This window comes from Chiloscyllium plagiosum, unplaced genomic scaffold (assembly GCF_037043375.1).
Source record: "Chiloscyllium plagiosum isolate Xiang-an unplaced genomic scaffold, Cpla_swu_hap1 HiC_scaffold_14, whole genome shotgun sequence".
Lineage (NCBI taxonomy): Eukaryota > Metazoa > Chordata > Chondrichthyes > Orectolobiformes > Hemiscylliidae > Chiloscyllium > Chiloscyllium plagiosum.
Genome location: NW_028270152.1, coordinates 25,072,053 through 25,092,634, shown reverse-complemented (window position 1 = coordinate 25,092,634; position 20,582 = coordinate 25,072,053). Strand labels below are relative to the sequence as shown.

Genomic DNA, 20,582 nt, shown 5'->3' with positions numbered 1-20,582 from the left:
AGTTGTGCAAATTCACATGATTCTGTGAGCAGTTTTAATGCAGTCATATATTGATCAATGGATTCTTTTTCACCTTAAACCCTAATATTGAACTCACACAATTAATAATATAATTTGGAGTTCAAAGAGTTAAAGCTTTCAAAGTTTTTGCTGTCCGTTGTTTTGTTGTTTTTCGGAGATATTTAGGGCAGCATACACATTGTAGCAATCTCTCCTCTTCAGTAATAAAAACGTAACTTCTTATAGTTGCCCTGGTTTGTAAGTTAAATCTGTCACAAATTCATATCCTTGGAAAACTGCCAGTTCTGCTTCACATCGCCTTTCATTTCAACTGGCGTTGAGAGTAAAGATTGTTGCCATTCTATTTACCAATGCATTCAATAGTGATTGCTTCTTTGTTCTTTTCTATAACTTACTGTGGCTTTTAGCAGCTTTCAGCAGCTCTGAACATTTCTATATTCCTTTTAGTAGCTGCGCTTCTCTACAGTTCTTGAACCCTCAATCTCTGTTCCACTCAAACTATTATGAGTTTACAGGACAATTGTCTGATTTTTACTTTATTTTTATTAAACTGACTATAATGGTAGAGGACACATGACTATGACAAGCTGAAGACACATTAGTAAAACCTTGCATTTTAATCTCAAACATCAGATAGTTGAGATCCTTTAATATCCACAGAAAGGTGATGATACCCTACTGAATAAGGGCCTGTACAGTAAAACCAGCAGGGAATAAGTCAAAGATTTTTATTAATGGACTAGAAATCCTCCAGACTCCAGAAAGAAGGAGATGACTGTTGCCTTGGAATAACTCCTTATACCCACAAAATAGTCCTTGTAGCTCCATATATCCCCCACCACTTACCTTGTACTGGCAGATGGTCTTTAGACCCTGCTATTTTGTCTTACTTGCTCCCCCATCTTCCCAAGCAGTGAACAATATGCTATAAGGGACTGATCATTAAAATAAACTGAAGCCACCACCAAGGAGGCCTAGTATTGAATGCAATTGGCTCCCTGCCATTTTCATCCATGATTATCCTCATTCTTAGGTGGAGAGTTAACATTCACCCAATGTCGATCTATTGGGAAGGGGAATGTAGCATTTATGTACAATAATATGTATTATACTGTCACTGAAAGAATGTTTATGATCTTTTAAAATGTGTTTAAAATCTTACGTTTTTGTTTCTGTATAGAAACCAGGATGCTGTAAGGGATTCTTTGGTCCAGATTGCAAGCCTTGCTTAGGTGGTTTTAAAAATCCATGTTACGGACACGGACAAGTAAGTTGCTGGAAAATTCAGTCTTAATTCATTCTTCAAGTGTAAGTCTTTTTTTTTAATCTATCCATGGGATCTAGGCATAGCAGATGATGCCAGAATTTATTGCCCATCCCTCAATACCTGAAAAGAAGATACCATCTTAAAACAGCTACTGTCCTTTTGGTACAATATTGTTGGAATTCCAGAAACATGACCCAGTGACAATGAAGTAACAGGAATATAGTTCCAAGTGACAATGGTGTGTGACTTAGAAGCCAACTTTCAGTTGGTAATGCTCCCATGTATCTGCCATCCTTGTCTTCTTAGGCAGTGGAGATCTTTTGGAAGGTATTTCAGAGGGGCCTGTTGGGTTTCTGCAATGCTAGATGGTGCTACTGTGCATCAGTGGTGAAGGGAGAGAATGTAGAATGTGGTAGATACAGTGTCAAACAAGTGGGGTGCTTTGTCCTGGATGGCATCAAGGTTTTTAAGTTTTGTTATAGCTGCACCAATCCAAGCAAGTATAGAGTATTTTATCACACTTCTAATGTGTGCTTTGTAGATACTGTCCAGTTATTGGGGTGTTAAGTTAGTCACTGCAGAATTCCCAGCCTTTGACCTACATTGTTAGATTTTGTCTTGTTGGAGATGATCCTTGCTACCCCCTTGTGTGGTGAAAATGTGACTTGCCATTTATCAGCCTGAGCCTAGACGTTGTCCAGAACTTGCTGCATATGAACATGAGCCATTTCAATATCTGATGATTCGTGGATGTTATTGAACATTGTGCAATCATTTCCAAACATCCTCGCCTCTTAAGATGATTGGAAAGGCATTGATAAAGGAGTGGCAGATGATTGGGCCTGGGAAAAATGCCAGCTGACAAATGACAACTATATTGAAACAATGCAATGACAATCTTAATCACAAAGCATTTTGCCGTCATAGTTAGTCTCGATTCATTGTCAGGTGTAGACTCTGCAGTGTGCAATCAGCGTTGCTCAAACTAGAAAGCGCAGGGCTTGATAAAATACCTCAGGCCTTAACAGCATACTGAGCTGAAATTGGCTTCCAGACCCCATCTCAAAATTAAAATTCTTAGCCATGCATGGCTTTGCCAATCATTTTCTGTCTAACCTTATCCAGTTATACAACCTGTATTTACTGCGTAGCTCTTTGATCCTGGCCTCTTGTGTGCCACTTTTCCCTATTCATTCCATCATTGGTGACCCAGTCTTCACAGATGTGGACTCCGTTCCATAATCCCTTTCAAAACAGTCCCATTCTTATATCTCCTTCTTTGAAACGCTCTTGTCAGTCCAACAAAAGTTTCCAAACTTTTAGCTGCCTCTTTCTAATCTCTCTTTTTTCATTTAATGTCCCTTGTCATCATATCTCTATGAAGGATCTTGAGGTATTTTGTGATCCTAAGAGGCACATGTAACTGCATGTTACTTTTATGGTGGCAGTAGTGACAGAAATCTCTAAATTTAACAATAATAAATCATTAATTTTGTTGTTCTTAGTGCCTTGATGGCTTAGAAGGAGATGGCTCATGCAAGTGTTATTCAAGTTTTAAAGGAATTGCCTGTCACATTTGTTCTGGGGATAACAAACATGGAGAAAACTGCGACCAAGGTCAGTGAATTACAAAATTAACAATTATTGTCAATATGGGTTTCTACAAGGAGAAAATGCAGCAAGCATTTTATTATCTTGTACCTATGGGACCAGGAGTGTACTGGTTGATTAAATATTCCAGATAATCAAGAAGTCCATATATTCAATTTTAAAACACATACTAAGTAATAGAAATGTAATGCAGGAGTGTATACACGTCACTTTTATACCTTATTTATGGCATAATCATTTAAATAATGCAACTTTGCGTTTAGATAAAAGTTACCAGCGGAGATCCTTCTCACTTGCACCTTCAACTGACTACTCGGACATTGCAGAGATCACAATAATGCAGTAAACTTTGTGGTATTTGAGGAACATAATTTTTGCTGGTTTATTAAGAGTGTTAATTCATAAGATGTCAGTGAAACAAAGTTTGCAGTATATTGTAATTCATTTTGAATATTGCTGAGAAAAGATGCAATTTGTTAAACATTTCATTTTGTCCTCATCAGGACATTTGCAAGAATACCAATTTAACAGAAACAATATTTTATACTGTATGAGAATAAAATGCTGATTGGCAAGCAGATCCTGATTGGCAGAAGTGTAGCGGCTGGCATGCTTATATAGGCTGTACTTTGTGCCTGGAAGCTCGATAGATTAATACAAAGGGTCCTGTTCTTTGCAAATGGAACCTGTGCTTACTACACTTGTTTCAACTAAATAAAATAGGTGACAGCCATTCCCTGGTTCTTTCATAGAGTCATAGGATCATAGAGATGTACAGCATGGAAACAGACCCTTCGGTCCAACCCGTTCATGACAACCAGATATCCCACCTGCCAGCACCCGGCCCATATCCCTCCAAATCCTTCCTATTCATATACCCATCCAAATGCCTCTTAAATGTTTCAATTGTACCAGCCTCCACCACTTCCTCTGGCAGCTCATTCCATACACGTACCACCCTCTGCGTGAAAAAGTCGCCCCTTAGGTCTCTTTTATATCTTTCCCCTCTCACCCTAAACCTATGATCTCTAGTTCTGGACTCCCCAACCCCAGGGAAAAGACTTTGCCTATTTACCCTATCCATGCCCCTCATAATTTCGTAAACCTCTATAAGGTCACCCCCTCAGCTTCCGACACTTCAGGGAAAACAGCCCAGCCTGTTCAGCCTCTCCCTACAACCCTCCAACCTCGCAACATCCTTGTAAATCTTTTCTGAACCCTTTCGAGTTTCTCAACATCTTTCCGATAAGAAGGAGACCAGAATTGCATGCAATATTCCAACAGTGGCTTAACCAATGTCCTGTACAGCTGCAATATGATCCCCCAACTCCTGTACTCTGTACTTTGACCAATAAAAGAAAGCATACCAAATGCCTTCTTCACTATCCTATCTATGTGTGACTCCACTTTCAAGGAGTTATGAACCTGCACTTCAGCAACACTCCCTGGGACCTTACCATTAAGTGTATAAGTCGTGCTAAGATTTGCTTTCCCAAAATGCAGCACCTCACATTTATCAGAATTAAACTCCATCTGCCACTTCTCAGCCCATTGGCCCATCTGGTCCAGATCCTCTTGTAATCTGAGGTAACCCTCTTTGCTGTCCACTACACCTCCAATTTTGGTGTCATCTGCAAACTTGCTAACTGTACCTCTTATGCTCTCATCCAAATCATTTATGTAAACGACAAAAAGTAGAGGACACAGCACTGACCCTTGTGGCACTCCACTAGTCACAGGCCTCCAGTCTGAAAAACAACCCTCCACCACCACCCTCTGTCTTCTATTTTTGAGCCAATTCTCCTCAGGGTTTTGCCTCGACCAGTCAGATTCAACCTGCTTTTTCAAATGTAAACCAATCTTGGCAGTCATCATCCCACTTGTGCATTCTCTATACCTCTGCCAATCAGAGTTCACTTGCCAACCAATCAGCACTCTGTTCTCATATATTTTGTTTCCCTTTATACTGGTATAATGGGAATGTTCTGATAACAGCAAAAGCTTCAACAAAACATTTTTTTTTCAGCAATACTCAAGTTTAATACCACCAAATGACTGTTTGCAAATCTAATTTTCACTCACATTCATTCTGCTGTCACCTTTTAAGTGTACAGTTTAGTTTTGTAGTTAATATCATGAGCAGTGCATAACCTTTATCAATTATCAATACTTATAGGATTAGATGCCAGCATTATAACATAACCTGCCAGATGGAAAGCCAACAAATTGATTTTATATCCCACCCCATATTACTCTCCAACGGAGAGTGAAATCATGCAGTGTCTAACCATCATTCCATCAATCTTGGCAGTTTCCTGCTGAGGTTAATATTGCATGTGGTTTTATTTAGTTTAAGTCAGGTAGAATAATATAACAATTCCAGTAATTCTTGTAGACTATATGGAGACGTATTCACAGAATGTCTGTGCTGCCTTTGATTCTCCAGTGAAGGATGACCCTTTCCAATGCTAACACATTGAATACTTGTGAAATAATCCACAAATCTCATCTGACATGGATCTCAAGCCAGTAAAATGCAATAAAATGGTTTTTGTTTCCTCCAAGAATAATATCTACGTCTAAGGTTAGTGAGCTGATCAACAGGACAGTACTTAGAATGGGGACAAATTACTGCAGATGCTGGAATCTCTACTGAAAACAACAAATGCTGGAGATCACAGCAGGTCAGATAGCGTCCATGGAGCATTTCAAGTCTAGATGACTCTTCATCAGAGCTGAAGTAAAGTGTGGAGGGGACAGCATTTATGTTATAGTTTGGGGTTGGGGAAACACTGAGGGGTAGTGGGTGAAGGTGCCAGTGAAGAAAAGATATTGATAGTTCAGCTTAAGTGATCTGATTATTTAAGATCAGTTTCCCGTATTCCCTCTACACTTTACATCAGCTCTGATGAAGAGTCATCTAGACTCAAAATATTAGCTTGCTCTCTCTCCATAGATGCTGTCTGACCTGCTGTGATCTCCAGCATTTCTTATCTTCAGCAATATGACTTGACCCAGCAAAGGCTTAGAGCTTTACAATTTCACTGAATTTGTTAGCATTTTCAATTTACAGTAGCTGTTTTATAAAATTGTCTGTACACTAATACCACAGATACTATTCCCTTACGGGAAAAATGTTACTAGCTTTATGAATGTTATTGTTGAACATTGTACTTGATGTCTAAAGCTCAAATATTGGGGACATCAATGTAATGCATTCCATTAGCCTTTCATGACTCAACCAAGTTGATTTCTGTTAACTAGGTCTGAATAAACTATTGGAAAGATAGTGAAGCAGACTCTGCTCTACATACAGCTCAGCAAGATGATAAATCAATAAAGCAAATTTGATCTTTCATGTATGTTGGAATGTAATCTACTGCTTTAAACAGCTGCCTTTTTTTTGCCACTTTTTTTTCTTAACAATCTCACCAGTACCTTTATTAACAAAATATTTTTTTTTGTGGAAAGAAAAAATGAGCAACTAAGTACATAGAGGTTGAAATTGCATTTATATCTGTGGTGGTTGATGTAAATGTCCTTTCCAGATTGCCCTTGTTTGCATGGAATTTGTGATAACAGACCAGAAAATGGAGGGATTTGTCAGCCTGGTACTTGTGACGAGGGATATACAGGTACATTCTGTGACAAGGAGACGGAGTCTTGTGGTCCAAGTGGATTATCTCAATTCTGTCATGCATTTGCTGTGTGTGAATATGACAATGGCAGTGCCAGGTAAGAAAAACAGGTGACAACTTTCAAAATAATAATTACCTTTCAAATTTTTCAGCCATTAAAATAAAGAAAGGAAAATCTTACACTAATATAGAGTGTTTCTTCAACTTGTGCTGCTGTCAAAATACATATTTTGGAAATACAACCAGTTGTTATGTGGGAAATGTGCAAAGCAAGGTCCTAACAAACAGCAAGCCAAATCATGACCAGATAATAGGTTCAGTAATGATGGTTATTTGGTTTTGTAGATTCACTGTATGAATCAATTAAGCACATTGCCATTGACAGATCTACAACATTACAATTTTGTTTTACTGCAGAACTATGCTGGAAATGCTTATATAATTTTTTTATGCTTTGTCACCTATCACCAGTGATGATACTATATATTTAACTAATGTTTATACTAGCTCTGCAGCTTCTAAAATGGAGGCAGGCTTAATCTCCAAATAGTTCTGCATCCTTGCTTCCTAAATTATCATGAATTTGGTTGGAACTACAATAGTGTAAAATCTTTAAAGAAAGTAAATACAGAATGCATGACGTTGGCAATTAAGTTGTTTTTGTATTCCCTTCCACTAAGAGCAACCAACTAGACCGAAGAACAAAGAAGAACAAAGGACCTAACAGCGCAGGAACAGGCCCTTCGGCCCTCCAAGCCTGTGCTGATCCAAATCCTCTATTTAAACCTGTTGCCTATTTTCTAAGGATTTGCATCCCTTTGCTCCTTGCCCATTCATGTATCTGAGTAGACATATCTTAAATGACGCTATCATTCCTGCCCCTATCACCTACGCTAGCAACATATTTCAGGCACCCACCACGTACTGCGTGCAGAGCTTTCCACGTATATCTCCCCTAAACTTTTCCCCTCCCACTTTGAACTCGTGACCCCTAGTAATTGAGTCCTCCACTCCAGAAAAAAGTTTCTTGCTATCCACCCTGTCTACACCTCTCATGATTTTGTAGGCCTCAATCAGATTCCACTTCAAACTCCTTCTTTCCAATGAAAATAATCCTAATCTACTCAACCTTTCCTCATAGCTAGCACTCTCCATATCAGGCAACATTCTGGTGAACTTCCTCTGCACCCTCTCCAAAGCATCCACATCCTTTTGGTAATGTGGTGAACAGAACTGTATACAGTTTTCCAAATGTGGCCGAAATCTTGTACAACTGTAACGTGACCTGCCAACTCTTGTACGCAATATCCCGTCCAATGAAGGAAAGCATGCCGTATGCTTTCTTGACCGCTCTATTGGCCTGCGTTGCCACCTTCAGGGTACAATGAGCCTGAACACCCAGATCTCTCTGTACAATTTTCCCAGGACTTTTCCATTTACTGTATAGTTTGTTCTTGAATTGCATCTTCCAAAATGCATCACCTTGCATTTGTCTGGATTGAACGCCATCTGCCATTTCTCCAATCTACCTATATTCTGCTGTATTCTCTGACAGTCCCCTTCACTGTCTGCTACTCCACCAATCTTAGTGTCATCTGTAAACTTGCTAATGAGGCAATCTACACCTTCCTCCAAATCATTTATGTATATCACAAACAACAGTGGTCCCAGCACAGATGCCTGTAGGACACCACTGGTAACAGGTCTCCATTTTGAGAAGCTCCTTTCCACTACTATTCTCTGTCTCCTGTTGTCCCACCAGTTCTCTATCGATCCAGCTAGAACACCCTGAACCCCATGTGACTTCACCTTCTTCATCAGCCTACCATAAGTTACCGTATCAAACGCCTTACTAAAGTCCATATATATATCATTTACATCCATTCCTTCATCAATCAACTTTGTCACCTCTTCAAAGAATTCTATTAGATTTGTAAGACATGACCTTCCCTGCACAAAATCATGCTGCCTATCACTAATAAGCCCATTCTTTTCCAAATAGGAATATATATTATCCCTTAGTATCTTCTCCAGTAGCTTCCCTACCACTGACATCAGGCTCACAGGTTGTAATTACCTGGATTATCCCTGCTACCCTTCTTAAACAAGGGGACAACATTAGCAATTCTCCAGTCCTCTGGGACCTCCCCCATGTTCAAGGATGCTGTAAAGATATCTGTTAAAGCCCCAGCTCTTTCCTCTCTCGCTTCCCTCAGTAACCTGGGATAGATCACATGGATAGACCTGGGGATTTGTCCACCTTAATGTCTTTTCAAATACGCAACACATCCTCCTCCTTATGCCAACTTAACCGAGAGTAATTAAAGATCTATCCTTAACCTCAACATCCGCCATGTCCCTCTCCTCGGTGAATACCGATGCAAAGTACTCATTAAGAGTCTCACCTGTTTCTCTGACTCCACTCATACCTTTCTTCCAATGTCCTTGGGTGGGCCAACCCTTTCCCTAGTTACCCTCTTGCTCCTTATATCTGAATAAAAGGCTTTGGGGTTTTCCTTAACCCTGCTCACTAAGGAAATCTCATGACCCCTTTTATCCCTCTTAATTCCTCATTTCAGATTGGTCCTACATTCCTGATATTCTTCCAAAGCTTCGTCTGTCTTCAGTCGCCGAGACCTTATATACGCATCCTTTTTCCTCTTAGCTAGTCTCACAATTTCACCTGTCATCCATGGTTCCCTAATCTTGCCATTTCTATCCCTGATTTTCACAGGAATAGAAATCTCCTGAACTCTAATCAACCTCCCTTTAAAAGCCTCCCACATATCGAATGTGGATTTCCCTTCAAACAGCTGCTCCCAATCTACATTCCTCAGCTCCTGCCGAATCTTGGTATAATTGGCCTTCCCCCAATTTAAACTCTTCCTTTTGGACCACTCTTGTCTTTGTCCATGAGTGTTCTAAAACTTATGGAATTGTGATCAGTGTTCCCAAATTAATCCCCTAGAACTACTAGAAATTAGAACTAAAGTTCTGAGGAAAAATAAAACTTAAAATTAGAGTTAAATATGAACGGAGGAGATGGGACTCAAACCAAAACTCTAATTCTTTCTAAAACATTTTTAAAAAACCTGGCAATTGTGCATCCTTGTTGATGTGTTAGCCAACAAACTTTATTTGGCATCTTTAACACACAGTGCCAGTTAATATAAAATGAAAATGTATTATATTATTTTATTAATACTGAAATAATTGCTGTTATTACTGCATGTAACATTTTACTCCTATTATCGAACTGGTGAAAGATGGAGCTGGAGCTAATTCTTATTCAGCTTAGATTTATTCATGGTGTGAAATGTTACCATGTACATAATGTCTAATGTAAATGTCCCTTTATACTCTTTTGATAAACAATTGAACTACCTGCGCCAAATGCAATTTAATAGAGCTGTTAATGAGCAAAAGTTTTAACAGGTAAAAGTGCATGTGGTAAAGTTAAATCAAAGTGTTGCTTACAGTTACCCACGATTGATATACATTTGATATCAAATTGATGGAACATGAAAATGTTAACAGAACAGTTAAGACCTGGCATCTTGTCTATGCTATCCATTGACTGGCAATTGTATCAAACGCGATAGAAAAGTCAGAAAGAAACAAAATTGGGCAAACCACCTCATGTGAACTTATGCACAGGAAACAATAACAGAACAGCATCCTGTCAACCCTCCAAAAGTTCTCCTTAATAATATTTGGAGGCTTGTGCCTGAATTGTGAAAGCTTTCACACAGATTACTCAAGCAACAGCTTGACATAATCATACTCACAGAATTATATCTTAAAGCAAATGTCCCAGACTCTACCAACATCATCCCTGGATATGTCCTGTTTCACTAGCAAGGCAGACCAATAGCAGTGGCACAGTTGACTGCAGTTTGAATCAACATTGACTCCAGACTCCCATGAAGTCTCATAGCATTGAGTGAAACATTGGCAATAAATCGCCTCCTGATTATCACCTACCACCCTCCTACACTGATTAATCAACATTCCTCCATGTTGAAAACCACACAGAGGAAGCACTGTGTCTGGTAAGGATACAGAATGTGCTCTGAGAGATAGACTTCAAATGTTTATTAATAAGAGTGGGACTGAGTAATACCACTGCTAATAGAGCTAGCTATGTCAAGTGGGTAAAGCTGAATGGACCTTGGGAAATAAGAACAGAGTAAAACCTACTAGGCCTTGTCCTCACCAACCTACTGGATGCATTTGTCTATGAGATTGTTGGTAATAATGACCTCTGCATCTTGTTTAGAAAACAATGACCCCCACCTAACTTCACACTGAGTGTACCATCCATTGTGTTTTGTGGCATTACTATATTGTGCTAGATGAAATAGACCCAGAACTGCTTAAAATTGGTACTTATGAGGTACTATGGTCTGTCAACCACAATATGTAACCTCATGGCCCAGCATATCACTAACTCTATCACCAACAACTAGTCAAAGGATCAATCCTGGCTCAATTAAGAATGTAGGCGTGTATGCCAAAGCAGCACTTGTGTACCAAAATATTAGACTTCAACCTGTGCTACAACATTGGACTAATTGCATACCAAAATGTAAAAGCAGCCAACAATAGAAAAAGCTAAGTAATCCCATAACTATCAGATCAGATCAAAGCTCCACAATCCAGTTATGAATTGTGGTTGGCAATTAAACAGAAGATGGAAGCTCCATAAACATCCCCATCCTTAATGAAGGGGGTGCACAGCAGTTTAGGATAAAAGGAAATGCTTAGGGATTTGCAATTATCTTCAGCCAGATATGCCAAGTGAATGATCCAACTTGGCTTTCTGTGGAAGTCCCCAACATCTGAGATAACAATTTTCAGCCAGTTCAATTCAATCCAAGTGATATCTAAGAACTGCTGAAGGCACTAGGTACTGCAAGAACTATGGGCCTTGATGATATTTAGGCCGTAGTACTGACTGGCATCTACTCAACAATATGGAAGATTGTCCTGAAATGTCCTGGCCACAAAAAGAAGGATCACTCCAATCTGCCAATTGATCAGCCTCCTCTTGATCATTTGCAAACAGTAGAAGGAGTTACCAACAATACTATCAAGTAGCAATTAGACAGCTATAACTTACTCACTGATTTCTGTTTGTGTTTCGCCAAAACCACAGCTCCTGAATTCTTGATCCAAATATTAATGTAAGAACTGAACTCAATGTGGGAGGAAAGAGTGACACCCTCACATTAGACAGTATTGACTGAGCATGATATCAAGAAACACTAGCAAAACTAGAGTCAATGAGAATTAATGGAAAACTCTCCAATGACTTGTGTCAAAAGAAAATGGCTTAGTTGTTGGAGGTTATTCATCTCTGCTCCAGGACATCACTGCAAGAGTTGCCAGGGTAGAATCTTAGGCCCAACCTTTATCGGCTACTTCTTCAATGATCTTTATCTCATCCTAAGGTCAGAAATTGATACATTTACTGATGACTATTCAGTACCATTCAGATGTCCCCAAACCTGCAGTAACATGATGCCAATATGCAACAAGACCTGGACAACAGTCAGGTTTAGGCTGAAAAATAAAAAATAAAATTTACTACACACTGCCAGATGAGGCCCATCTCCCAACAAGGGAGAATCAAATCTCCCTTTGATGTGCAATGGCATTACTATTGCTGATTCCCTTATTACCAACATTCTATGGGTTAGTATTGATAAGAAGCTGAAGTGGACTAGCCATGTAAATACTGTGGCTACAAGAGCAGGTCTTAGGTTGGGAATTCTGTGTTAATTCACTTTCTGACTTCCCAAAGCCGATGCATTTATCTGCAATGCACATGTTAGGGAGATAGAATACTCTCCGCTTGCATGGATGGATGCGGCTCCAGCAACACTCAAGATGTTTGATGCTGACCAGGACAAAGCAGCCTATTTGATTGCAGCCCAAGCATCACCATGAACATTCACTGCCTTCATCAGCAATGCGAAGTGGCAGCAGTGTATATTAAATGCAAGATACACTGCAACAACTTACCAAGGCTCATTCAACAGCACTTTTCAAAACCACAACCTCTGCCAGCTAGAAGGACAGCAAAAGCATGGAAATGCCAGGAGCTGCAAATTCCTTTCCAGACCATATGCCATTCTGACTGAAAATTATATCCTGGAACTGACTTCTTAGCAGCGTGGCTAACAAATGCTGGCCTTGCAAGCATTGCCCACATTCCATGAAAGAATATATTTTTAAAATTCCCAATGATTTTCTTTAGATAATCTGACATTTTTCTGTGAAAAGGAGTCAAGCTGCTATCAATTTAGAGAACTATCCAATGGCAAGTGTAATAAGTTTTTAATTGACCGCATGATGCATTAATTTGCTTCACTTCCCTTTAGCAGTGGTTAATGTCTTAAAGAGATGCTACATGAGCAGCTAAATATTATAAAGCAAGTTCAGTGAGGCTACATTTTCAGAGTAGAGTCTCACAAAGTGGAATTATAAACAGTCATTATTACCTCTACTGTGTGATTTATACTCATGTCTAGAAAAATTCCTGCTCAGACATATAGATTATCTGCCCTTGTTCTTGTCTTACAGTTTCTAAACTAATTGTTATCAATTACTTGAATGATCAGACAGTATTTATTGGAAATCATTTCTTAATTTAATGTTCTTGCAGATGTGTATGTAAGAATGGCTACGAGGGTGATGGGATTTCCTGTCGAGAAGAGGATCTTTGTAAAAAGCCTGATCGAGGAGGATGTGCTGAGAATGTAAGCAAGGCTACTGTTTCTCTTGTCTGTTGTCAGGCGACTGTATAGGATCCTAATTCAACAATTTTAACTCCTGTTGATTAGATTAACATCTCTAAGGCAGAATCAAAGAGCACAGTTTGCAGAGGTAAGGTGAGGCGAGGATCAAATGTCACCCTTTCGAATTTAAGACTGGATGAGTTTGCAAGGTAAATTGGATTGATACCTTTGAAGGAACTGGTATTGAGATTGAGAATGCAGGAGGGGAAATCAATTTTAGGCCTGTAGGCATAGATTTGATAAGTATGTGACCTTAATGTGGGATATTTCTATTGAACAGTTTTTGGATGAATTGGACTTAATATGTGATGGAATTTTGGAAATTATTGAAGAAGAAGCAGAATTGAAAGTTAGCAGTCATGCAGATGGGCTTCAAAATATTGTCTCTTGTAATTTTATTGATATTTTGAAGCCTATTAAATATACCGAATTCTTGACTGGAATGATATCTTGCAATATCAACAAATGGTGCTACAATGGAGTGAAGACATTGTTATCCTATTGTGCTGCTAGGAATCAATTCAAGGACAAAGATTTTCCCACAAATAAACTAACCACAGGAACCAAGTGATCCTATGTGCATTCCCTAGTGGATGCTTCAGAACTTTATTTTCAGAGACTTGGAAAGAGTTGATTCAGGATATCCAGAATAGGCACACGATGATGTAAAAACATGCATTCACTTTCAATTTGAAGTAACTGAGAGTAAGGATATTGTAAAAATACACACCTAATATGCAAAACTTAATGCATTTGTGGAGATGGTGGTGCAGTGGTACGATGCTGGACTGGAATCTCAGATATTGCGTGCAGTTCTGGTCTCCTTCCTATCGGAAAGATTTTGTGAATCTTGAAAGGATTTAGAAAAGATATACAAGGATGCTGCCAAGGTTGGAGGATATGAGCTATAGGGAGAGGCTGAACAGGCTGGGCTGTTTTCCCTGGAGCATCGGAGGCTGTACATCTCTATGACTCTATGACTATGTTCAACGTAAAGTTTTGGGTTTTCATTCCATTATGGCAGCTGGTATAATTTTAATTCAATTAATAAGTATCTGGAACTAAAAGCTAGTCTCAGTAATTGCAACCATGAAACTTTCACTGGTTGTTGTAAAGAGAACATTTGCTTCACTAATGTCCTTTAGGGGAGGAAATGTGTTGTCCTTACCCAGTCTAGCCTACAGATCCACAGCAATTTTGTCGTAACCGCTCTCTGAAATGGTCCTAATAGCTCAAGGGCAATGTGGAATTGGCAACAAACACTGTCCTTACCAGCAATGCACACATTCCGTGAAAGAATAAAGAAAAAATAATTACCTATAAGTTCTTGCAGCTCTTGTGTCCTACGTCAACCATGTTAAGAGAGGTAAATGGTACATTACTCTCACAGCTTTCAGTCCTGTTGGGATTTGCAAAAGATTTGATGTGGGCTACTCTCCAGGCATCAGATTCTTTAATTATTTCATAATGTGAAAATATTGTTTTGCATTACTCATTTGTTCTGAATAATTGGAACATGTGATTCCATTTTCATTCACAGTATTAGAATGCCAAGTTAGGATTTCCTTTTTGTTCTATTCTTTGAACAATATTTAACTTGGCGTGAGTTGCAATATGAGAATGTCATAGTTAAGTTGGCCTGGTGCGTGCACACTTTGAACTTTGTTATTACCATCAGGCCCTGGCTATTTGATACCGTTCTGTTTGCCATTCTATTGTAAAGTGAATAAACGATCCAGATTTAAAACTAACAATGACAGCTATTTGCAACAGTACTGAGGCCAATAAACCCATAGAGATTAAGACTGACATTTGAAATGTAAGCCCTGAGTCAATGTGATGGGGGTTTTGCAGAGCTACCGTAGATAATGCTCTGACGTTCTTTACATATTTGTATTTTTATGGTAGGCAGAGTGTTTCAGTCTAGGTCCTGGGAATATAACCTGCCTATGCAACACTGGATGGACTGGAGATGGGAGAGTTTGCACTGAAATAAATGAATGCTTATTGAACACCCGAGGAGGTTGTGATGATAATGCTGACTGTCAGTATATTGGACCTGCACAGGTACTACTTATTGATTTAATTCATTCTTCCTTTTGTTTCAAGAACATCATTAGATGAATTGTAAAGTAAAACAAACAACTATATAGAGTTATACAACATGGAAACAGACCCTTTGGTCCAACTCATCCATGCTGACCAGTTTTCCCAAACTGAACTAGTCCCACTGGTTTGTCCCACATCCCACTAAACCTTACCTATTCATGTATTTGTCCATTTGTCTTTAAATGTTATAACTGTACCTACATCTACCATTTCTTCTGACAGTTCATTCAACATACGAACCACTGTCTATGTGAAACACTTATCCCTCAGGTCCCTTTTAAATGTTTCTCATCTGACCCTAAAAATATGCCCTCTAGTTTTGAACTCCCCTACCCTAGGGGAAAGACCTTTGCTACTCACCTTACCTATGCCCCTCATGATTTTATAAACCTCTGTAACATCAACAGTCAACCTCCTATACTCCAGTGAAAATAATTCCACCTCTCCTTATAACTCAATCCCTTAATCTCGGTAACATTCCTATAAATCTTTTCTGCACTCTCTCCAATATAATAATGTCATTCCTATAGCAAGGTGACCAGAATTGTACATAGTACTCAGAAGTGGCCTCACCAACATCTTGTACAACAACAACGTGACGTCCAATTCCTATACTCAATACTCTGACTGATGAAGGCAAGAGTGCTAAATGCTTTCTTTACCACCTACCTTTGATGCAACTTTCAAAGATCTATGTACCTGAATGCCTAGGTCTCTCTATTCAACATCACTCCCCAGGGCTCAACCATTAACTGTAGAAGTTATGCCCTGGTTTGTTTTACCAAAACGTAACATGTGGCATTTACTCAAATTAAACTCCAGCTGCCACTCCTTGGCCCACTGGCCCAATTGATCAAGACTCCTTTGTAATCTTAGATAACCTTCTTCATTATCCTCTATACCACCAATTTTGGTGTCATCTGCAAACTTACTAACTATGCTTCCAAAATTCTCATCCAATTTATTTATATAAATGACAAAAGCGGACCCAGCCCCAATCTCTGCGGAACTTGGCTGGTCACAGGCCTCCAGTCTGAAAAACAACTCTCTACCATCACCCTCTGTCTTCTACTGTCAAGCCAATTTTGTATCCAATTGGCAAGCTCTCCCTGAAACCCATGTGATCCAACTTTATTCACCAGCATATCATGCACAACTGTATCAAAGATTTCACTAACGTCCATGTAGACAATGTTTACTGTGTTGCCTTTTTCTAGCTTCTTGGTCACGTCATCAAAAAACTCAATAAAGTTTGGGAGACACAATTTCCCATGCACCAAGCCTTGCTGACTATCCCTATTCAGTCTTGCCTCTCCATATGCTTATTGATCCTGTCTCTCATAATCCCCTCCAACAACTTACCCACCACTTAGGTCAGCCTCACCGAGCTATAGTTTCCCGACTTCTCCTTGTGTCCATTCTTAGATAAAGACACAACATTAGCCACCTTCCAGTCCTCCAGCAGCTCACCCGCGACTGTAGATGATACAAATATTTCTGCTTAGGGCCTTGCAATTCTTCCCTAGCTTCCCACAACATCCTCGGATACATCTGATCAGGTCCCAGAGGTTTATTCCTCTTTATAATTTTTTAAGACCTCCAGTACCTCCTCTGAAATCTGAAACTATCTGTCTTGCCAACAGAAAGCAACAGGCATTGATGAACAGGAAAGGCTGTGACCACAGACGACAGTGACTAATATCATTCTGCAGTGCTGTGTTATGTATCCCTTGATATTTTTGCCGTTCATTAATGATAAAGATATATAATGAAAAGGGGCTTAAAATACGGATGACCGTATGAGGAGATAACAGCACACAAGTTGACTAGGTCAGAAAAACATGTGACCTATCCAGCAGTCAAGGAAAGCAGCTCACCACCACCTCCTCAATGGCAAATGAGGATGAGCAATAAATGCTGGCCTCACCAGCAGGTATTAAATCCCATCAATGAATGATATAAAATAATGTCTCTAATCTCTGCTGGAGGTAATCAGAGTAGATTAAAATAAGGCTGGAATCATGAATGTGCCAGCTCCTGGCCTAGTGCAGAGGTTTCTGGGATCATCTTGAGAGAATAGAGCCTCTGCTGGTGGAGGAGCCAGATGAGTTGTCACAAGATAATTGCAAGCACAATGTCCTTTCTCAGTTCAATTATTCTATTTGCTAGCTTCCCTTCAATATATAATGTCTCACTTTTATCCAATTAAGATTTACATCCCTCCTAATAATTCTATCTTTGCCAATTTCTTGTTAATTTAACTAATTCATTATTCCTGAAATCCCATTTCAGATTTAATAATTCCATATTTATTGAATACTTGGTGGCTCTTTTAAATATTTTCTAGGATTTTCTCCTTACACGGCACCTTGATTTTCTCTTACCTAATCTTGTCCTTATTTTTCAAAATGTGTAAAATCTGTCCTATTCCAATATGAGGGTCTCTGTTGAACTCACATAGAGTTTCCTAAGATAGATTCAGGTTATAGTCCCTTCCCTGAGGGGCTCACCCAGCCTTAACTCATCATGGGTTCTTACTCAGATTTAGCATGGTCCTTCCCTTTGTTTCCATTTGAATAAATTATTCAAAGGAAGGGGATTGAGTTTAGCATGAAGGACACTTCCTCACAACCTTTTCCCTTGCCTGAGTCGTAGTGACTCTCAGGTTAAACCACCACCAGTAATCTCTCTCTAATGAGAGAGCAGTCCTATGGTCTGGTAAGACTATAGTGACTTTACCTCTTAACTTTTATTTTAGGAAATCCAGCATCTAATTTTTGCCAAAACATTTTGTGGGCCATTTGTGATGTAAACTGCTTGAATTGTGTCGTCAAGGTTTTAGCATTAAACACACAAACTCAACCTTTCCTTTATGTGATTGCAATCCCTTTAATGTTTTAGTGATGCCAAAAAAGTGCCACATTTTCATAACCATCATTTTATTTCATCCTGTGGAAACAGAGTCGCTGTACGTGTAAGAGAGGGTATGCTGGTGATGGCAAGAAGTGCACTCTCATTAATCCATGCCTGGAAGAGAATGGTGGATGCCATGTAATGGTAAGAAAAATATCAATTTATCATAATCTCGTACTTTCATTTCCAGGATCTCAGATATTAATTTGAGTATTCAGTATTCAGCATATTTATGAAATAACTTTGGTAGAAAGATTTTGATGCATCAAGATGTCTTTGGTCTCCTCTGGTAAATTATTTGTAACGATTTCTCCCGGAAAAGAGAAGATAACTTTTCTCACAAAGATCCAACATTGTCATCAAGGCTATTTCAAATCAATCAACAGTATTAAAGCAGAACAATCCCTTACTCCCGGTCTTTCATATAAGAAACTAATATTTTTAATGGCTCCTCTTCTGATACTGAGCAAAGAACTGGCCGAACACACCTCCCCAGCAGGTCTGGCAGCATCTGTGGAAAGAAAGCAGACTGAAAGTTTCAGGGTTGGTGACCCTTCTTCAAATGGAAGTGATGCTATTTTCAACCTTCCAACAGAGGTGAAATTTTGTAGTAGCTCTAAATTATGCTCATAAAATTTCAGAGTGGGGGAGGGTGTGGGGGCAAATAGCTCACCCCACCCCTCTATTGCCTGGAACAAAAGTGGGCAGCAAGTCAACAGGCCAACAGGAAGCCTGTTCTGCAACCAGAACACACTATGGGTGGCCTAGGTTGGTGCAGAATGGGACTTCTGGTCCTCAATGGGTCAAAGTTTAACCTTTTGGAGCTGCTAATCAATCTGATTGGCTGGCAACTGACAGTACAAGAGCTTTCCTGTGGGCAATGCTGGGACTGCAGGCAGACCCAAAAGATTCTGAAGGGTGATAAGGTTTTGGATAGGTAGTTTTGGCAAATAACAGAAGGGTTTGATGGAATGGCAAGACAGTCCTTAATGTACGTATGGGTAGAATGGAGAGGATTTTACCTTCTTGTTGGGAGAGAGGAGCCACCAAAGATAGTACTTCCTACCATCTTAAATATATTCTTTACAAAATGGGATTCCCTTTACTGCCCATCTGTCTATGCCACCTGCTCTTTGGCACAGGCAGTGTATTATTGGAAACAAGCGAGCTTTCATCCAGCTCAGTTGACCTAGAGTTGTTTATTTACATATCAAAGGCCGGCTGCCAATTTCAGAATCCACCCATACTCTGTGCTATGGGGGTGAGCTCCGGGGTGGGTGGGAAGCTGGTGGGCTAACCACCTGACCTCTAATACAAGGCCCTTTGGAGCATATAATATCCAACCATGTGAAGATCCTTAAAATATGATCTGTTAAAGCCTTTTTTAAAATTTGTCATTCATTCCCTTTTTTACGTTAATTCCCTTCAAGCTTGCAATGACACAATAGTCAGGTCGACCATTGGTAATGCTGTATGCTTTGCTAACTGTTTCTCTAGTAAAGACAACAGTAGTAAAGAGAAGGGAGAATATGGGGCCTTTTCTGAAATTAAATAGTACCATATTGTGTAATGCATCATCTATCATCCAGCCAAGAACTGTGAAAACTACCCAATAAGGGTTGATTAAAGGATGTGAAAGTAAAGCTTGGGATTTGAAAACCTGTATTTGTGGTTAGGAGTTCCTGCCTAAATTTCATATGTGTTAAATAAAACGAGTGGCTTGTGAAAACCATCATGAAAGTTAAATGTTTCTGTCTATAGGCTGAATGTGAACCGACTGAGAATGGAAATCGAAAGTGTACCTGCCTTAAAGGCTATGCTGGAGATGGGATTAAGTGCTTTGGAGACATTCTAACAGTAAGTAAAATATAAGTCAACACTGTAATACCTAATTTTGAAGAAGTAATCCTATTACTTTGGCAACTCTTAAATACCTGATCCATATTTATTGTACCATGCTCATCTACTTTGTCATTTGAGGTTTCTCTATTTATCTTGAAGGAGCTTGCATCAAGTGCCTACTTTTCAGGATTCAATAACTGGCTCAAGGTATGTACTCTACATTTTATTTTTAACTTCAAATATAAGTTAGAAATAGGAACATGTTCACAACTTTTTTTTTAAACATCCATACTTTCATGTAATTGAAATCTTCCGATTTTTGTTTCCTTCTGAGTATGGTTATTTCTTGTTATTTAAGATTCTATTTTGCATTATTAA

General features: G+C 39.2%; 1 protein-coding gene across 3 annotated transcripts in view; it reads left to right on the top strand.

Annotated features, from left to right (window-relative positions):
- stab1 (stabilin 1) overlaps positions 1 to 20,582 on the top strand; it is a 276,631-nt gene that overhangs the window by 115,149 nt on the left and 140,900 nt on the right. For all 3 annotated transcript variants that reach the window (XM_087994200.1, XM_043707873.2, XM_043707874.2), the window contains 8 exons: positions 1,202 to 1,288; positions 2,794 to 2,905; positions 6,448 to 6,634; positions 13,208 to 13,301; positions 15,249 to 15,407; positions 18,411 to 18,506; positions 20,124 to 20,219; positions 20,364 to 20,411. In XM_087994200.1, the coding sequence (XP_087850326.1) occupies positions 1,202 to 1,288; positions 2,794 to 2,905; positions 6,448 to 6,634; positions 13,208 to 13,301; positions 15,249 to 15,407; positions 18,411 to 18,506; positions 20,124 to 20,219; positions 20,364 to 20,411 (879 nt within the window). The remainder of the gene's footprint in view (positions 1 to 1,201; positions 1,289 to 2,793; positions 2,906 to 6,447; positions 6,635 to 13,207; positions 13,302 to 15,248; positions 15,408 to 18,410; positions 18,507 to 20,123; positions 20,220 to 20,363; positions 20,412 to 20,582) is intronic.